Source organism: Mya arenaria, chromosome 1 (assembly GCF_026914265.1).
Source record: "Mya arenaria isolate MELC-2E11 chromosome 1, ASM2691426v1".
Taxonomy (NCBI): Eukaryota; Metazoa; Mollusca; class Bivalvia; order Myida; family Myidae; genus Mya; species Mya arenaria.
Genome location: NC_069122.1, coordinates 46487697 through 46507888, shown reverse-complemented (window position 1 = coordinate 46507888; position 20192 = coordinate 46487697). Strand labels below are relative to the sequence as shown.

The following is a 20192-nucleotide window of genomic DNA, read 5'->3' as shown; positions in this document are numbered from 1 at the left end:
CTCTTTTCTTCAAAAAGTAACGTAGGGTATCAGTCTATGTATTCGGTTAATCATAAATAGACGTTTTGACTTGATTCATTCGGGGCAGTTATATTTGTCGGGATCCGGGACTGCCAACTAAATGTTCTTACAAAGCATCATGTTGATTATTGAGAACTTAATCAGCATAAAATCGAACTTTATTTGTTGTTGTTAATATTTATTATTTGACATTGTGATGTTATTAAATGCGAATAAATGCATTAGATTGCATATCTAATATAAGTCGATGTCTCTGATAATGAGATATATTTATGTTTTCGCATTGTAAATATTCATTTTAAAAATCAATGTAACACTAGCAAATAGAAAAAGAAACTTCGTACGTTGCAAAAAAGTGTTGTGTTGACGGAGAAGCATTGTAGGCATTAACAGATGATTAAAAGGATGCACTCATTTGTTACATGACACTGTCACCTCTGTGTATTGATGTGACACAGTCCATACATGTTTAATGTGCACCAATACTGGTAATGTATGTGTCAATGTTTGCGCTTCATCATTTTTAGTAACGTCGATAACTTTAAAACTCAACTAAATATTGTTTACTATAGTATGGCAACAAATTATTATAACAGAAGAGGAAAACGATATCAAGGATAAGAAGGGAGAGGATATATACACTAAACAAAATTTCTAAACGTCCACTCAATTTTCTATTAAAATATGTGGATAAAACAACAAAATCACAAAACTTGTTTAATACACCAGTTTTACGCATTTATTGAAAACATTTTAACAAAATTTAATTTCATTGGAACTATTGATTTATTTAAAAAAACAACAATGTTAAAGTTAGTCACTCATTAAATCGAAAGTCACAAAGAACTGTTCTGGAGAACGTGTTAAATTCAGTATCGTGTGTGTCCACCATTTACAGCAATAACTGCAAGGCACCTTGACCTCATTGAAACCACATATCTGTGTATGTAGTTCTGTGGGATAATGTTCCACATCCGACGAATATCACGCCTGAGTTCGTCGGTATTGTGTTGTTGGGGCAAAGCCCTAACTTTTCTCTTTAACAAGTCCCACACATTTTCTATGAGATTCAGATCTGGGCTTTTTGGCGGAAAATCTATAACACGAATGCTGTTTGTTGCCAGCATATTCTGAATTCCCCGTGCAACATGACAAGGCGCATTGTCTTGCAACAACATCATGCCTCGATTAGCTTGAATGTGCGGTATCAATTCAGGTTGAATAATGTCGTTCTGATACCTCAGTGCATTTAAATTACCAAGGATAGGGACAATTGGAGTCTTTGTGTGCATGGAAATTCCTGCCTGGACCATCACAGAACCACCACCGAACTGGTATGCGTCAATCAAACAACATTCCCTGTTTCGCTCTCCCCTCCGTCGGTAAATGCGGACGCGCCCGTCTGACCCACGGAGCTTCAGTCTGGTTTCATCCACAAAAATGGCATTAGCCCAGTCAGCTCTAGTCAACCGTAGATTCCGTCTCGCCCATGCTAGCCGTGCTGCTCTGTGTCTCGCAGTAAGGACATGAACCTTCCGTGGTCGACGGGCGCGAATACCGACGGCCCGGAGCCGGAGTGAAACGGTTGCGTAGGTGAGAAAGAACCATATATCTATCTTGGTGTCGAGTTGTAACTCTGCGTTTGGGCCTCCGGTGTATGTCAGCAACACTTCTGGTTCTTTTAAATTTCTCCAACAGCTGACGGATACTCGAGTGTTGCCTATTAAACAGCCGCGCAACCTAAAATTAATTGATTATTATGCGTCATTGGTTTAAACAAAACATTTTTTATATAAGTTCGCACATTATATCGGAATTTATTTCGATACATTGAGTAGTTTTCAATTAAATGACTTTCATTTAGTGGACGTTTAGAAATTTTGTTCAGTGTAGTTGTTATATATGTTTGCATTGTATAGAAACATATTGACCGGTTTATATATAAATTTTAATAAATTAATTAAAGATGTATTTGAATTGTTAGATTAATAAACTTCTGCTTTGTTGGTCAAGAGTAGTTATATCGCTTTATATATTTGGCTCTTATTTGTAATTTCGTACAGCATTTATATAGGTAGTTTTCTATTCGAAATGTATGTTTAAAAAGACAAAATATGTTTCAAGACATATGATGATAATGATCTAATATACTCTGTTTTATAACACTAAAGTCGATAAGCATATTCATATATATTAGGGTTGACACTTTCCGAGTAGATAATCTCATTGTCTCACTTATACATATAAACAATAAGCATAGCTATTGTATTGGATTGGAAGTTAATAATAAATAAAAAAGTGATAATTTTTAAAATAGTTATATAACATAAATATTTAAATCCACTTTAACCGCATGGTCAACATAGTTATATCAAAATTGTGAAGCTTCATAGTTACATCATATTAATGGGCTGTTATCTATAACATGACTTTAATTCTTATTTTAAGGCATTAAATATAAAATCAGTATCATTTTTAGGATATCTTATCCAGTACTTGATAATTTGTAAAAAAAATATGTGTATTGACTTGACTGTTCGATCAAGATCACCATAAAGAGCTTCGCGATTGGTAGAGCGCCTCACACATAATATTTTTAGTTTCTACTTATAGTTCAATTCGTTTTCAGTGTCATAGAATTCTCTTTTAATGTGGTTAGTTTGACCAGTATTAAATGATTGAAAAAAAAAGTCAAAATCGTCAAAGGAAAAAAATGCATTTTAGAAATTATTAACGTTTCATATCACATGACTCTTGAAACCATTTATTGGTTTTATTTTTAATGTTTTCTTTATTTGTTCCCAGTTTGAGTACAATGATGCTTTTTATTATGAAATTCTATGATCACACAATTTAAAACCTTTTAATTTGTAAGGCAGATTGTGTGTGATGCTCATAGTGTCAAACAATGACTGCATCGTATCTTTGAAAAGTTTTTGCATTAGGTGCTTTGAATTGTATTCCTCCGTCTGCAGATAGAGTTGGGATCTCTAATCATACTTGTGGTTTACCTAAAATTTTATTATTATTTGTTAAATTGTTAAGTTTCCTCAAATTAATGCATACTTTAATAAGATTTACCTTGTGCGTTTTTCTTTATTTAGGATTGTGCACTTAAACTGGCTAAAACCCCCAGTCAATTTATATTTTACTGACCGTTCCAAGGCGGTACCTGACAATCCTTGATAAACATACCTAGAATTTTAGTATACATGTATATAGTATGTATGCAATGTGCTGTTTGTGGATTTATGTGCTGTTTTTCTATGTTTCTTGTTTGTGATTTTTTGTTTTTATGTTCTATGTCTTTGGTTTTTACCCAGTGCCTTTAAACCGGGTTAATGTTTTAACCTTTAACTACTGAGCTTGTTTCGGTAGTTTTTTGCATAAATAATGTGATTTGAAGTAGGATATGACTAAATATGCTTAATGAATATTACGGTAGTCATCAGCTAAGCATCTAGGCCCCGGCTATAGCGGTCCCGGCTTTTCTGAATCAGCAATCCCGGCAATAACGGGCTATAAACTCCCGGCCTCAAAAGTCCCGTTTTTTTAAAAAAAAAATCGACCCCGGCAGTAACAAGCTATATAAGGTCCCCAAGCGTAACAACTCGGCCATCTCCGGCAAGCTTCGAGATAGACGTCAATTTGGGTCCCGGGTCCCGGCAGTCCCGGGTCCCGTCAAATAACTGATCAACCTTTCGGTACTTCCGTTGTAAACAGGGCAGTGAAGATGAAACTTCCGTATTCTAAGTGTTTTTAAGCGACCGATTAACCCCCCATTGATAGCAACATACAACAATAAACCAGCTTAGACTATAACCACACCGTCTATTTTCTCACCGGCTCTGTCATTTAGCATATAATTTATATGAAAGAACGTGCATATTGGGGGTAAAGTTGTTCCCAAAATTAGGACATTTCACCCAGTTTTGACAGCATACAGGAAGTTGAAAAGAAATACTATATTTGATATAAACACGTTTCTAGCTGCTACTTAGAAGCATTGCTATACACAATGAAATATTTTACATTTATTTTTTATGATTGGGCAAACCTACATTTGTAAAAAATGTCAAAAACAGTGGCCAGTAAACCGTGTTTCACTGAAGACCAATTTCGGAGAGTAACAGTCTTGTATGACTATGATTACACTGATGACTTTAATGATGAAGTTCATATGAGGGCTGGTGAAACCTATTACCTCCTTAATACTGAAGGTAAAGAATGGTGGCATGTTTGTCGACCAGATTCACCCGAGAGTCCTTTCTATGTGCCGTCAACTTATGTGGAGGTATTAGGGGAAGTGAGTACTTCAGCCAGAGATGGTTACTCACCAGTTTCCAGAATAGCTTGTAAGGAAAATAATGGCGATGTAGATAGCAAAAGGTTAAGTAATGCTAGTGGTGTCAGTGCTGCTACTTTAGAAAAATCATCAAAAAACATGGAATCTGATAGTGAGGATTATGAAAATGTTGTTAAGAAAGTAGATCCTAGTTTGTATGGTCAGGAAAATGATAATCCCTCTTCATTTAAAGTGAACGATGTAGGTAATACAAATACAGCAAATAGACCAACAAATTTAAACATGGTTGAAGAAGACACTTATGTGAACCTGGCTGATTATAGAGAACAGGCCGGAATAACTCCCTCAGAAGGTTTGGTCACACAAGCTGATCCATCAAAGAATCAGGTATTTCATTTTCATGTATTTGTATTCTATTGTAAGTTTTTTTTCAAGATGTTGGTAAGCTAGATACATCATTCTTTTCGTGAAACTGATTATATATGTCATATTATATGTGCTTGCATTTTGTTTTTATATGTATAAGAGTTTGTTCACATAATCACATAACTATAAACCATGGACTGGCAACTGCTCGATATCGGTGAAACGTTAAGAATTAATAATTTACCCACAATCCTTAGCGCGCGCTCGGCAAATATCAGAAAATTCCACCGAATCTCTGATCGTGATTAATGTCGATCTTCGGTTATTTCTGCCAACTCTGCTTATAATGCCTTGTTTGTTATAGATTTTATTATAATTAATAATTGTGATTTTAATCAGATTCCATTGGACTATTATCAACTCAAATGAAAGAACTGCGCATTTCAGTCAAATTTAATTAATGTTTACCTACATGTATATATTCGGCCGATGGCGGACGTCTCGAAAATGACCACACGGTAAAATCTCGGAATGAAATCCTGCTGCGCGTGTGAGTTTGAGATTATCGCATTTACACAGATGAGAGTTGCCAATCCATGGTTTATAGGTCCGTGACATAATGTATTTATTATGTTAAACCAGTTTCAATACATAATAACAATAATTGAAACAATATATTATCTATATGAATGAAGTTGATCATCTTATATTATGGACTGGTTTAATATGTATGTAATTATAAAAAGAAGTTTTATTGCCTTTTGAAAAATTTGTCAATTTCAATCCAATGATTTTTTGTTTACAGATGAAATGGGTTAAATTATTCTTTCACAGAAAGGTACCTCAGATTTTAATGCCCTCGTTGCTTTTGGTTTATATTTCTAAATATATTTAGTTTCCTTTTGCATGACAGTTGGTGGATGGTCACAACCAAGAGTTTATTTTGCTGCATGGTCATTTTGAATGTTGTTTAAAGTGTAGTAGCATAGTTAGCGGTAATCAAATCCCCCCTCTCTAACAATTCCACATGGAAAACTTAGAATTGACAATCTCTGGATCATGATTTATTATTGCTTAAATCCAGCTCCATCAACATACTGATGCTAGTTATTTTACATGACTTTACTTAAGGGCTTCTGTTGGTTATATAACTATGTATAATTGGGCTTAAATGTCCAAAATTGAATCCTTGGATGTTCAAAAACTTCCAATACTTGAGATCATATTTCTAAAGATGATAGGTTGGAAGATATCAGAACCTGGTGTCAATGTTACATTAAAGGCCACAATTTCAATAAGTTTCTAATTAAATTAATTGTCTCTGAATACAATTTAGTCTGTCGAGTAGGCATGTTTTAGAAGCAAATTATCTCCTTATTTATATCACTAATGTTGTACAATAATGGAGAAATCCTTAGTTGATTGTGGTTCATGAAATTCCATGTTGGAAGAAGAACTTCCAAAAGAGGCAAGAAAGTTCAAAATTAGACTTTTGGATGAACAAGCCCATATTGTTATACTATTACGTGGCATCAACATTTTTAACAAGCCCTAGGTCTAGCTGTTAAATAAAATTAACAATTTGGTCAAGCCTGGAAGATATTTAACAAGCTTGCGGGCTTGTGTTAATTTCACCTACTGATATTAATGTACTGCATATTAAAGCAAGGTTTAAAAGAAGTTAATCAGTCATTTCTCTGTAAAAAACATGAAGTATAGGTCAGGAATTTCCAGTATCAAGAAGTGTGCCCCTAAATCATTAATGGCTTGGTATAACATGTTCCGAAAAAACTTATTTATGAAGTATTTATCATTCATGAAATAACATATACTGGATTAATCTGAGAATTACAATGGTTATTCATCTCACAAAACAAATTTCCAACTTGTAGACTCCATCTGACGGAGATTATGCTAACCTTGAAGAGATGCAGAAAGAAATCAGGGAAAGGCAGCAGACTAGGCCAAGCTCCCCAACCATTGAACATGGTCAATTTAAGAAAAAATTGCGCAAACCGTGGGAAATGTACACTGAAAACTGGACAGGCCGCCCATTTTATTATAATACAGAGACTAAGGTATGCCAGTTGCATCCACCACCAGGAAAATTGCATGCTGAGGAAAGGAAAAAGGTAATGGGATATTAGTATTAAAATTAGAATTTCAGGAGACTCAGTGCAACACATTAACAAAAACTTCACTGAGCTGCACTCTTACAGATTTAACGTTGGGACAACTTTTTTGTCTTGGAACGAGCCAATTTATGCAAAAAAGGAAACCAGTGATACAAGACTGCTGACAAAAAACAGATTGCAGATTTTCATGTTTTATGCATTTTTCTTAAATCGTTAGAAACCCATTTATTTTCTAACATAAATATGAAAGTTTTTGATCTGATCCTTTGTCAGAGGTCTTATATCGCTGGTACTGTTTGCAGATATTTACGCAAAAATTGGCTCATTCCAAGACAAAAAATAATAAAATGTCAAAACCGTAATTCTGTGAAAGTGCAGCTTTAACCTGATATCAGCACATGTACTTGCTTTACATGTACATGTTTGTCAAGCAAGGGTACCTCCGGGATTTAGTGCAGGATTTACAATTAAATCATGAGTATTAAAAATGCAATGTTGGTTTGGCATCTTTGTTTAAAATGGATTACAATTATATGTTGTTATACATTATCATTTATAATGTTATTAAAAGGTTTATGTTTGGAATTTTATTACAGCAATTATTTATTATTGTATTTATAATAAATAATTTACTTGGTGTTGCATTGGGCCCCCTGATATTTAGGGCTTTTGGTCATTGGGACACCTGAGGGATGGAATTCATATAACATCTTAAGTCATTCTCAAACTTAAGTGATTTTCTTAAGTTAAGTAACACACTCAATATCATACGATATAATCACTTCCTAATATCATACCAGTTAAATACCAGGTAAAATTTGACTTTAAAAATTTAGGAAATCTAAGATAAGAAATTACTTACCGGGTAAGATGTTTTATGAATACTAGCCCTAAAATGTTCAGATTGAGGCCGCAGCTCGTGACAAATGAATGTATTAAAAAATTTATACAGAGTTTCTGTCATAAGCTGAGCTCTTGAAATGAATACACAAATAACAAAAACAGAGATTAGATTCTTCTTCTTTACGCTAACTAATTTCAAAAACAATTACTAACACTTTAGTAATGGTTGAGGAAAATACAAAATAAATGGTTTGATGCAATGCCATTGTCATTGCAATTTTTAGTGGTCTTCATGCTATTTAGTAAACTACCCACTTACTGGGCCAGTCCCTGTTTATATCTGCCACTTCACCTGATTACGGCTGACTTCTGATTTACTGCAATAAATGTATTGAAAAAGTTGAGAAATATTGCTTTCTCATTGGACAAAATAATATGTTGACCACTAACTATTGTAACACATATTATTGTTCAATATGTTTAGAAATAGGTAGCTAGTCTAGCGATCGGTGGATAATGTATATATTTATATGTAAATGTATTTATTTCTTTTGTCAATATTATTAATACTATTTCAATAAAACTCAATAGCAGTACATGTATATAAGTCCTGTGCAACACAGCAAGTGAAACCTATTTGATGACTTTTTCCAGGAGAATTACTTAAACACTACAGAATTCTTAATATCATAAGAATATGATTTATAAACAATGTACAATAGAATTAAATGACCTTTGCTCCTTAGCTCACCGTTTGTTACATTTAAACTATGGAACGGGGAAGTTTATGATTTTCTTTCAATTGATCAGATTATGTTGGATCATGGATGTATCTGAATCAGTATTAAAGCTAGCATGGTTTATAATTCTAAATACATGACATGATGTTGATTGATTAATTAGAGAATGTACAGCTCTTTAGTTTAGTATAAGAATATTAGTTATAGTTTAAGGGGAATAATCAAAGAATGTGGTGCATGTCGTAAATGCAGAGTTACTTATCTTAAGTTGAAAATTACATTTTTTTTACCAATTCTAGATTCTTGATCTGAATAGATTATTTTACTGCAAGGATATTTTGATAAAACTCTGGGGTGATGCAATAGATGGTTAGGCACACTTTTAACAGATAAGGCCAAAAAAATGTTTCAATTTCTCTGCCCCCTTTAACATTGTTAGTTACAGGTGATCGATTCAGAATTGACAAAATGTCAAATTTCACGCTTAAAACCACTTCCATTTTGTGTGAGTCCATGGGCCGATTGTTTAGAACTTTGAAAAAGTCTATCGTTGTTAACCATGACCTGCAGTAGTCCTAGCAAGAGTTGAGATAACAGTTTCAACTGTACTTGGTTTATTAAAATGGTAAACATGAACACATGGTCAAATATTTCACCTTTAAAAGTTAACAACGCTGTCCTTTATCATGTTGTTAACTTTAACAAAGTTCTGAAGAATCGAGCCAATGTTTACTAAATTTTGGAACTCTAAAACAACTGTACATTAAAGCATCTTGTTGTCACAAGAAACTACCAAAAAGAAATACCCAAAAGTAAAATAAGTCGGAATAAGAAACACACAATTATTTTTGTTACATCTATTGTTCTGCTTGACAAGTGAGGTACAGTTTGAATGAATTCTTACTTCAACTGCAATTCCTTTTGATATCAATGGTTTATCTTGGTACCAAAATTCATCATTTGCTGATAAATATAGCGTAATGCGTCATCTGGGGAATATGAAGAGGTCATGTTCATGGAGAGACAGCCAAGGATAACCTACAACATAGCAAATCGGAAAAGTCGATCACTCGATTTCGGTCGACCCCAGTTTATAATTGATGGAGATATCCCACCTGGTTATACGTACGAGATTAACACAAGTGGTCAGGAAGTGTTTGTCGATACGGAGACCAATCATGAGGTTTGTCAGCATGGGAGTCTCATGAAATATTCTGAGAATGGTTCTATTTGTATTTATATCATATAATTCTATACAGATCATTTTTCCACAGAATTTTCTTCTGAACTGTATGTATTTGATTGAGGTTGTATACAGTTTAAATATTTTATCAAGATTTTTTTAGATGGAAAAATACCTATTTGCAAAATGACTGTTTAAAAAAATTGTAAACAGATTATATCTTTTTACAACAACAAGGCACTTATATAATGTTATGACAATAGTGTTTCAAAATTATTTTTTTTCTGCAGAATTTAGAAAACCGTAATTATTCTTACGCCCAGGCGTTTATTAGATCGTACCTGAGTTCAAAGTAGGGGATGGGCATTAATTAGAGAAATTTGCTTTTATCTGAGATGAAAATCGATTATCATTATAATATTTGGATGTAAAGACTGTAAAAAAGTGAATTAAGATCGTATATGAAGCAGGAAATCAGGAAACTCATTGTTTGAAACGTATATGTTTCTTTCCAAAAATTGAGGGTAGGGTTTCTGCACGATTTTGTCAAAAAAATGGTCGTTTTCAGGACGAAAACTGTGGGGTGTGGGGGTGGTGGGGTGGTTGGACGATTATAAGAGGATGGCTAATTCAATAGAATAATTACAGTACTTTGAACTGTATGTAACATATACTGCAATAATTGTATGTCTTACTTAGAAAAATGTGTGATTCTATATAATGTACACATATAGCTCTTTTTCTTTGAAGTTTTGTTTGTCATTATTGTATACATATATAACCGTTTAAATATTCACAATCAGGCCAACATTAAAAAAGTTTTTTTCAGTGGCCCAAACAAGTTGTCAAGCACTTTGTTAGTGTTCTCTTGTTTACAGTGTTAATTCATTATCATGCAGTTATTAAAAGTACTGACCAACAAATCAGATAAAAATAGTAGGGCCTCTGGTCACGAACTTCTTGAATGATGACATCATAATGATTACTGGTATCAGTAATGCACCAGTCAATTCATGTATACACTAGCGATGAATTCCCGTCCTGCGGGGACGAACTGCTAGTTAAATCCCTGCCAAATGCCCTGACCCCAGGGACCCTAGGTAAGGCCCATTCCCCACAACTTTTGGTGTGAAGACAAAACCATCGCATTCACACAGCACTGGGGGACCACCTGGAAGGTAAAAATAAGGCCCATATCCCCGACTATCCCCAATATACCCCCAGACCAGGGGGGCCATGGTTACAATTGACTGGTGCATAATTCTGGCCTAAAATTTGCATGACAATTATGTATTAATCTCTACCAGTATATGTATCCATTTTAGGAAACTGTATTTTGTTAAAAAATGGTATTATTTTACATATAATGCTAAGACTGAGTTGAAACTACTCTTTTACATATAATGATACATACTACTTGGTAAGAGATTGTTTCATAAAAAGGTCATACTTCCCCTGAAATTATTGTTTGTTCATTGGTCTGTTTTGAATATCATGGTGTCCCCTGAGCAGAACTCAAAAACTATTCTTTGAAGCTGTATCATATCGATGACCTCACTTTGTAATGTCAAATGTTACAAATTTTAATGTTTTCAGTAAGCAACATTTTTAGTATTTGATCTTGGCAAATTGATAACACATTTTTTTTGCAAAATGCCAAAGTTATAATTTTTGTAGTTACAATTTCAGAAAAGTTTGGCATTTTTGCTTCTCTGTGAAATGTCCAATCATTGCTCAACATTTTGATCACATGATATAACACCATTTTCTCATTGGACTATTTACTCGGGATTTTGCAGTTAGGTGCCACTCGCCTTGATGATTTTAGTGATACAAAAAATTCCTAAACAGAAAAAATGCAGCTTCGACATTTTGTGAAGTGAAGCCATTGATACATGTATATGATAAGATAAGATTTGTTTTGCTTCCTGACTGGCCATTTAAGGATCAATAACTTTTTTCCTTGTGTATATGCTGTATAAACACAATAAGCTATTCTTGGTCAGTTTCTCGCTTGCCCTACTTCATAAAGCATAAACTCAATAACAAATGCAATCAATACTTATATTTACATTTTGAGTAATCATTCATCAGATTTAAAAGCAGCAGTATCTCAAGAGCATATGTTTTTTAAAGTTATGTTACTTAAAAAGGACAGCATACGTCTGTAGTAAAGAATATTTATAAAATCGTATATCATTGGTTAAATGATGTCGCACTAATCCAATCGAAGCACAATATTGTTTTAAACAAAGACATCATAACTCTTTGCATGTTACAATACAATATAAACACCAAGTTTCATTTCTTTATAAATCAAATGTCCCTAAGTTTCACAATATTTGTATTTCTTATGTATGATATTTATGAATGCTCTTACACTACGATGATGAAATCATTTTCCTACTTCGTGTAAAAGTGAATACGGCAGTTAATTGTTATGATTGTTTAATGATATTTTTGTATTTTAACCAAACATGATTTGCTCTTCAATATGAAAGTCATTGAGATCAGGAAGTTAAAATAAAAAACCCAAGCATAATCCTTGATTAGAATATTTTTTATCTGGCAGTTTAAAGAGTTTTACTATCTGATGGGAATATTTTTGTCCTGATATTGGTCTTTAAGTTCATATTAAAATTATTTGGATTTATAATTATTTTGTGTTGACTTTTGTCAGTGGTTTAGAACTAAAGATACACTTGGTAGAAACTATTTCTACCGAGTCTCAGCAGATATTGCCCATACTTCTTGGCAACTTCCAATGGTTAGTATTTTGTGGTATTTCACCATTGTCGACCCCCATGGTAGAAATTACGTTAACTCAATGTTATAAGTACCATGGATTAATTGACTGACAGAATTTGCTTTAATGATTTTTTTAGTATATCTGATTAGGAAGTTTGTAGATTTAGTAAGGTTTGAACCTTCAACACAGTCATTTCCTTACAATACACAGTATGGACCAATGTGGAGGATAAAAAATACAGATTACTTGAAACTTTTGGATAAGTTTCTGGAGTGAAATCTCTGTACTAGTTTTATATTTGAGAATATACAGAGAAAACAAGATTTTGTCAGTCATTTGTCCCATGGTACATCATGTAGATAATTAAATGCAAAATGTTATTGAACCAGGAAGGGGTGTGGCTAACCTGAAAGCCCTGTGAAGGCCGAGTTCCTGGGGGTTCTGCCATTTTGGGGGTCACACACTCTATCTGGATATGTCTTTTAAAATAAAGCAATTTTATCATCTTTTTAAAAAAAAAATGGGAAAAATGTATAGGGCGCGGCCTGCATGGCCTACAGGTAGCTCAGCCCCTGTCAGGGGGTGTCCGACAATGGTATTCAACTCTTATGTATGCTCTATGCAACTATCATAGAGAATATTTAAAAAAGACATATTATTTCATCTGAGCATGGAAACTAGTTCTACGTCTTGTCCTTTTAGTGGAGATAATGAAGCTCTGCTGATTGTTTGATAAGTTGTATAAACATAATCCATGTCTTAGACTTTCAAACTCCATAACCTTGGCTAAAATCATTGTGGAGATATGATAGTTTGATCTTGTATAAACATGAACTATGTCTTAGACTTTCAAACTCCATAACCTTGGCTAAAATCATTGTGGAGATATGATAGTTTGATCTTGTATAAACATGAACTATGTCTTAGACTTTCAAATTCCATAACCCTGGTTAAAATCATTGTGGAGTTATTTCCCCTAGATTGATGGAAAATAAAATAAGCATTGGAATCTATATGCTTTCCCTGAATTTAAGATTAACATTATAATTAATTCTGTATAGGCTTATAAATAGTTAATAATATTGGTAAAAAATGCAAGAATAAATGTACCATTTAAAATTGAAGAACGTTTCTTGTATAGTTTCTGTTATATTAACTCTTGGAGCTGCACTCTCACAGATTTACCATTTTTACAACTTTTTTATTTTTTGTCTTGGAAAGAACAATGTTTGGCGTAAATATCTGCAAACCAATGATAGAAGATTGCTGACAAAAGATCAGAGTGCAGATTTGCATATTTCTGTTAGAAAATTAATGTTTTATGGCTGATCAAACCGTTACTAACGGTTTATGAAAAATGCATAAAACATGAATTTTTGAACTTAAATATAAAAATCAGAGATCTCATTTTTTGTCAGCAGTCTTATATCACTGGTTTCCATGGATTTTCGCAAAATCGGCTCGTTCCAAGACAAAAATAAAAGAAAGTTGTCAAAACGTTCAAACTGTGAGAGTGCAGCTTTAATATTATTTCTTTAAGTATTTTAGACTCAGTTATGTAAATGTCATATAATATTTACACTGAAAGCTGGAATGTCAACATGAAAACTAAAACTCCAATATCGGGAAGTTTGGGATGCAAGATGTTGCAGAATATCAATAAAACATAGTGTACGTAATGGATTGGTTTCTGTGGGGATTCTGTTTTAGAAGCCATTAGGCTTGATTAGCAGATGCAAGAATTATTTGATTTGTTTATGTGACTCATGCGTCGCTATAAAGTGATAGGAAGAAAATATGTATTTTGGAGAAAAAATATCTTACAGTGTTTTTGTGTTGATATTGGGATTTTAGTGATATAATTGATGTGGACAGTGCTTATGTATACAAATAACGTTTCGCTGTTAATTTTGATTTTTATTATAACAAGTGTTTTTCTTGCATGCTGGACCGTGAGGCATTTCGGGTGAATTTAGCCATGCTGGGTAATTCCGTTGGGCACACCCTGAATGCCAGATGAGACACATGCAACATCCTGCCACTTCTTATTTTATTAAGTCTATTGGAAAATAACATTATTGCATGTAACTTAAGTGCATTACTAAAAATATAATTATATATTAAAAAAATAATAATTAAATTGAACCCAAATAATCAACAAAAAGGAAATTTTTAGAAGAACTATTTCACATCAACATTTACCTAAAATTACTACGGTACTCGTCATGATCTGACAGTAAACAAAGTTGCACGCCCTTTTTGGTGAAATGTACAAAAGAGCATTTTCTTAGGCCATTTTATTACTAATGGACAATTTAAGGTATGCAAAAAAAATAATCCTTCATGTATATATATATAATTTCCAGTCGAGTGAAAAAAATCTGACCCTCTGGCACAATGTGCGGCCAATAACACGGCAAGCCTTGTTAAATTCCTTCTTCCCTGGTTGCCCTTGGGTCTGTTTGTTCTATCTGGACTGGACACATATGATAGATATAATGATAACGAGATATAATGATAACGTAGTTAAAGATGTTCTTTTTATTATAATCTGAGACATCTTCAAAGCCTTCATTGTGTACCTCCATTACATATGTGTTACTTTGATATCTGCCTTTTTGTTATCTTATAAGGAAGATAAACGGAAGTCTCTTGCTGTGCGCTATTGTTTTAAGGTATCGTTAAAGTAAACCATTTAATTCATTGTGTATTTTTATGTTATATAATTGGTTAGATAAGAGTATAGATAGGCATAGCTAGACATTGTAAAATTATTCAGAATCATATTGATTTAAGTAATTGATGACTAAATTTAATTTAGCTGTTAATCAAATATCTATGTTATTATAAACCAATTGGGCTGATGTTGACAATATATCTTAAGAGACTGTTACGCTGTTAGTGAATGACCCTGTATAATACAGAAACACATTACACTATACATAGATTTTAAACACTACATTTAATATCTACTTAAATAAAACTATTGCACTCAATAGCGTTGTATAAGTTACCATAACACTTACACTACCCTTACAGAATGTATATCAAACAATGCAGAATATATCTGTGACTGCACTCAACTTAATTTCACTTAATTACAGCCTCTATTATCTGTCCCTGTATGACTATACACGCTTCACCCGTTAATTTAAAATGCTAATGGCCAGATTGTCGAATTGACCCCTGGTCAATTTGTACCATTTATGCATAATTTGCTATTCTGATTACTAAAAGATTGTCATAGTATTTTACTGATTATAGACCAGATCATAACTATGGGATATTATTTATTTGACTTGAAAATGTTGTGGCCTTGATTAAGGAGTCAGCTGGTTTATATATGAATATAAAGGATGTGATTTTAATTTTGAAGTGCAATTTTGTTTCAAGAAACTTCATGACGGAATACGAGATGATTATTATTACAGTGTTGTATTTTTAAAATATGGCATATTGTATTTCTTGTAAATACATGATTGTCAAGTTCTGTAGATATCAACTTCCTGATTTGTTGAGTTTATAAGTGAAAATAGTATAAAAATGTGCTTTTATGAAGACGTAAAGGATAAAATTATGGATTTTTTTTTTTTTTATAACATAAATAATACCCCAATTTCTTTGCATGGATTGTTTTAACGCACATTCAAATTTGTTTGTAATAAAACCTGAATCTTACATGTTACATTATATATTTACACTACTTTAAATAACTTCAACTTTGTTCGTACAAATAAAAACAACAAATTACCACAGCAATAAATTTACATAACACAACCATGAAGAGAAATGGTATCATATTATCAATTACTGATACATGTTCTGTTTAAGTGTATTTTTTATCTTAAATTCTTTCTTTACTCATTATAGGATGATAACTGTTTATAATATTATATATTTTTTTGTATTATGGAAAAGACAACTTATGATACAAGTGTTGTGATGATAACTGCAATGGATTCAATTAATACTTGTAAATCGGAAGGAAGTTGACACTCTGGCCAAAATGAGGTTGGAGAAAGGATGTTGATGTTCATAAGATGTGTGTGAAAATATCCTAAAACATATTCCTCAGTGTAAAGTATACTGTGTTTCTTGCCTGTTATCATGGTCATTTTTCGCTGGATAAATTTTGAGTGATATAGATTTATTTATGATATTGAGTAATTCCACTGCGATAATTACAAAATTCAGGGTGAAAATCCCATGTGCTTATAGATCTTCATCACATGAATTTTTCGTCACATGTAAATCAGAAATGCATGCATATATATGTGCTTTTAGGCAAGCCAGTGTTGAAGATTGTAAGCATTTCTTGAGAAAACATTTACAAAACTAAATAAGAACCTGGCTTATGAGTGCTCATTTTCAAGATACATTTAAGCTTTGGATAAGCAGGGAACTTATGTGAAAAAGGAATTTGTTCAGGAAAAGACATTGAGGAATTGATTATATAGTTTTGTTTAATATTTCGGAACTTTTCGAAATATTCATAATTTGTAATGGCAGTGAACAGAATGGGTGTGGCAACGCTACCAAGAGCAAATAAGGGTTGGTTTCGGGTGGACGCTAACCAGTTGTTGGAAGCGCGACAAAATCTGTCTACAGGTAGTGGGAGAGAAACTAGACATAAAAGTGAAAGGGGAACTCGACAACAATTGTCGAGCGAAAGAGATGCCATACCAACAATAACACGGGAAACACCAAGAAGGACTAGTGCTCCGGAAATCAGGTCCAGGGAATTAATGCATTCAGTGTCTGTCGGAGAATTTCCGTCAGTTTCCGAAAGCAAGGAGAGTTTGTTTGAACATGAAACACAAAGTAACTCTTCAGAAGAAGAGGTAGAAATATGATATTTTTACAAATTTATATCATGTATTATTCCTCAATGATGCTAAAATAAGTCTCATACAAGCATTAACAAGTTTATACAAAACAATAAGGCATCATTAGCGTTCTGCAGCGTATATAGTCAAAGCAGGTCAATGGTTTGAAACCATATTTCAAGATATTTGTTGCAATGAATTTATAGTCACTTAGTATTGCAACAGTTTTTGAAGGTATGGTCAAATGATAAAAAGATCAATGATAAAGGTTTGGAAGCTGAAAGTATGACCAGTCTTTAACATGCGTATGTAATGATACTTTTTAAAATAATGTGTTACTGTGAAATCATTAATGTTCGTGGGGCATTAATGTTCGTGGTTTTCGTGGGTTAGGTGATCCACGAATTCAAGATCCCACGAAATATAAACCCATTTATTCACTTTTTCAATTGCCTTGTTACGTACATACTCTAGTATATTATTTACAGAGGTCGCAGTATACAGTGTTAAAACCTGTCTCACTGTATAACTTACGATCATTATTCTGTTAATATATTATAACTGCCTTTAACAAATAATGAACCAAATCAATTAAATGTGTTTTATGCAGCAAATGACAGTTATAAGCACGTGTTTAAACGTGTGCTGTTAATGAAAATCTCCAAGTTTACAAGATGTGCGTGATGAGTGTCTGTACTCGATTTTTTTATTTAATGAAATAATTAATCGATTACTAGTACATTGAAGGTTACTAAGCACCGAACGTGACAATATACGCACCTTTTCGGTGTTTTCACAGTTTGCAAAATTCTTAATTGGCATTAAATGGCTTCCGCTATCTGTATTTATGATCAGGGTACATCTTCTTTTATTACCTTTATTCCCAATTAAATCGATAAGTGACATGGGTATATGCACTAATTGGCATGTCGTACCACATTAGCGAGTGTCATAAACCGAGTGACGTAGAAGACGGAAATCACGGGCCAGCGCGTGGAAATTATGCAGACGATCTAGGACGATCGCATCTTCGATTTTTTTTTCAAAAATGAAAATCCACGAATTTAAGTACCCACGAAATTGTTTTTTTTCGGCAAACCACGAAATTTCATGCCCACGAACATTAATGATTTCACAGTATATACATATAAAGCTGTTATTTTTAAGATTAAAATTTCTCTAATCCTATATAATATAATTTGAAGCGTCATCAAGTTCTTAAATTCTTTACAACAAACTTGAGGAAACAATCATAACATTAGGTAAAGTTAATTCTATATAAGTACTTGCATTACAGGAGTTCAAAGAAGTCTTATTGTTTTAGAGGAACTTGTTCAGGCTGAGCTCTGAATGTTCACAAGTTAAGTACAATAATGACAGTATCAGTTTTGATTTGTAGGTTCCTTTGACTGAAACAGAAATGTCCAGGGTGATGTTCAAACATTTGGTATTCAAACTTATTGTTACAATGTACAACTAGTGTTTCTTCTAAATAGGGCTTTTTACCATGGCGATGCGCCATGCTGCCCTAGGTCTTTTGACTGCCCTGTTTAGAAAAAAATAAGTCCCATGCCCTGTTTTAATCCTTGAAGAAACACTAATAACAATATTTTTTTCTGCTTATAGTGACATTCATGTATTTGGTTATAATTAGTGCAAGATTTCCAAGCCAATAATATCACAACAAGTGTACCATATGCTCAACATTTAATGCTATTAAATAAACATCACTAATTACAGAGAATTGAGGTTTTAATTTACTGATTACTTCACAGGAAATTGACACTAGCATTTTGTAATTAAAGTAAAATCTATAAATAGTAACATTAGTATCGGTAGTGAAGCGATTGCTGAAATATATTAGGCTAACACCATAAGTATAATGCTCTTCTTGAACCAAATGTGTGAATGTTGCTTTAAATTGAGCTTTAATAGTTCGCGCATCATCAGTTTTGTTTTTTTTATATTTTGGTGCTGAAATACTATGTTTTCTGCACCTTTCTTCCAAATTAAATTTGGTATCCTTCATAAGAACCATTGTTTTTCGACATTTATTCATCCTTTTTGTTATTTTTAAACATTTTTATTAATCGTGTTAAATCTTATTTGGGAGTAAGTCAGTGCATCTTTAACAGTTACTTTTCACCCTTTTAGTTTGCATTAACCTTAGTTTGTTTTAATACATGTATGTAAAGTATTTCAATGTTATGTTTCAATGTTATTGGTATAAAGCGCTTAAAAATTACTGCGTAGATTACATAGTCAGTATTTGTTGTTCTTTGTGGTCATATATTATAACCAGTTTTTTGCGGTTTGAACATTTTTCCTGTTGGTTTTCCAATTTGTCACTTATCAGTGCAATTAATACGCCTACCACAAAGCTTATCACCTTTTTAATTAACTCATTAGTAAGCAATAAATCAATTTCTGATTCATCGCTTCAAATTAGAGCATTTTGCCTTTGAAAAAAAGGGCCCTCCAAGCAACTGACATAATTCTAGTTTTTAAAGATAGCCGATGCTTCAAGTAATTTATAGCTGGTCAGTTAAAGTTTTAAGAAAGAAGTTAAAGCATTTTCTGAGCTTACTCCAGTTTTGTTGTTGTGCAAAGACTTCATCCATGACCATAATTCTTAACCAAACTTGGTACACTTGTTGACAGAGACAATTTACACACATGTTAAGCAAGTTGTGTAACTATGGCTTTAATATTCATCAAGTTATGCCCCTTGATTAACTGAAAAAAAACCTTCAAGCAAAAATAGATGAGAATGTGCGTTAGCATATATCGTCACCTTAGTGCAATAACTCAATAACTGCATATAGAAATAGAAGCAGATATTGAGTTCTTGCACTAAGGTGACGATATATAACGTTGCTGTAGTTACTTCATTGAAAACATGCTACTGAGTAAAAACATTCTTGCATGCGGGAATATACCTCAAGTTATTATCCAGACTCTGTTAGTACATATATTTTATTCTCATTTCTATACAAGATAATTATTGTTCATTAATAAGAAAA

The 20192-nt window shown here is 32.9% G+C and overlaps 1 protein-coding gene across 10 annotated transcripts in view; it reads left to right on the top strand.

Annotated features, from left to right (window-relative positions):
- The first annotated feature begins 3754 nt into the window (after positions 1-3754).
- The window catches only part of LOC128238951 (rho GTPase-activating protein 12-like), a 50127-nt gene continuing 33689 nt past the window's right edge, over positions 3755-20192 (top strand). For 5 of the 10 annotated variants that reach the window (XM_052955353.1, XM_052955336.1, XM_052955317.1 and 2 more), the window contains exons 1-5: positions 3755-4714; positions 5499-5531; positions 6586-6825; positions 9388-9594; positions 12275-12361. In XM_052955353.1, the coding sequence (XP_052811313.1) occupies positions 4094-4714; positions 5499-5531; positions 6586-6825; positions 9388-9594; positions 12275-12361 (1188 nt within the window). In that variant the 5' untranslated portion in view covers positions 3755-4093. Of the gene's footprint in view, positions 4715-5498; positions 5532-6585; positions 6826-9387; positions 9595-12274; positions 12362-18568; positions 18617-20192 lie in introns of all 10 variants that reach the window. The other 5 variants (XM_052955307.1, XM_052955362.1, XM_052955344.1 and 2 more) reach the window with 5 other exon arrangements.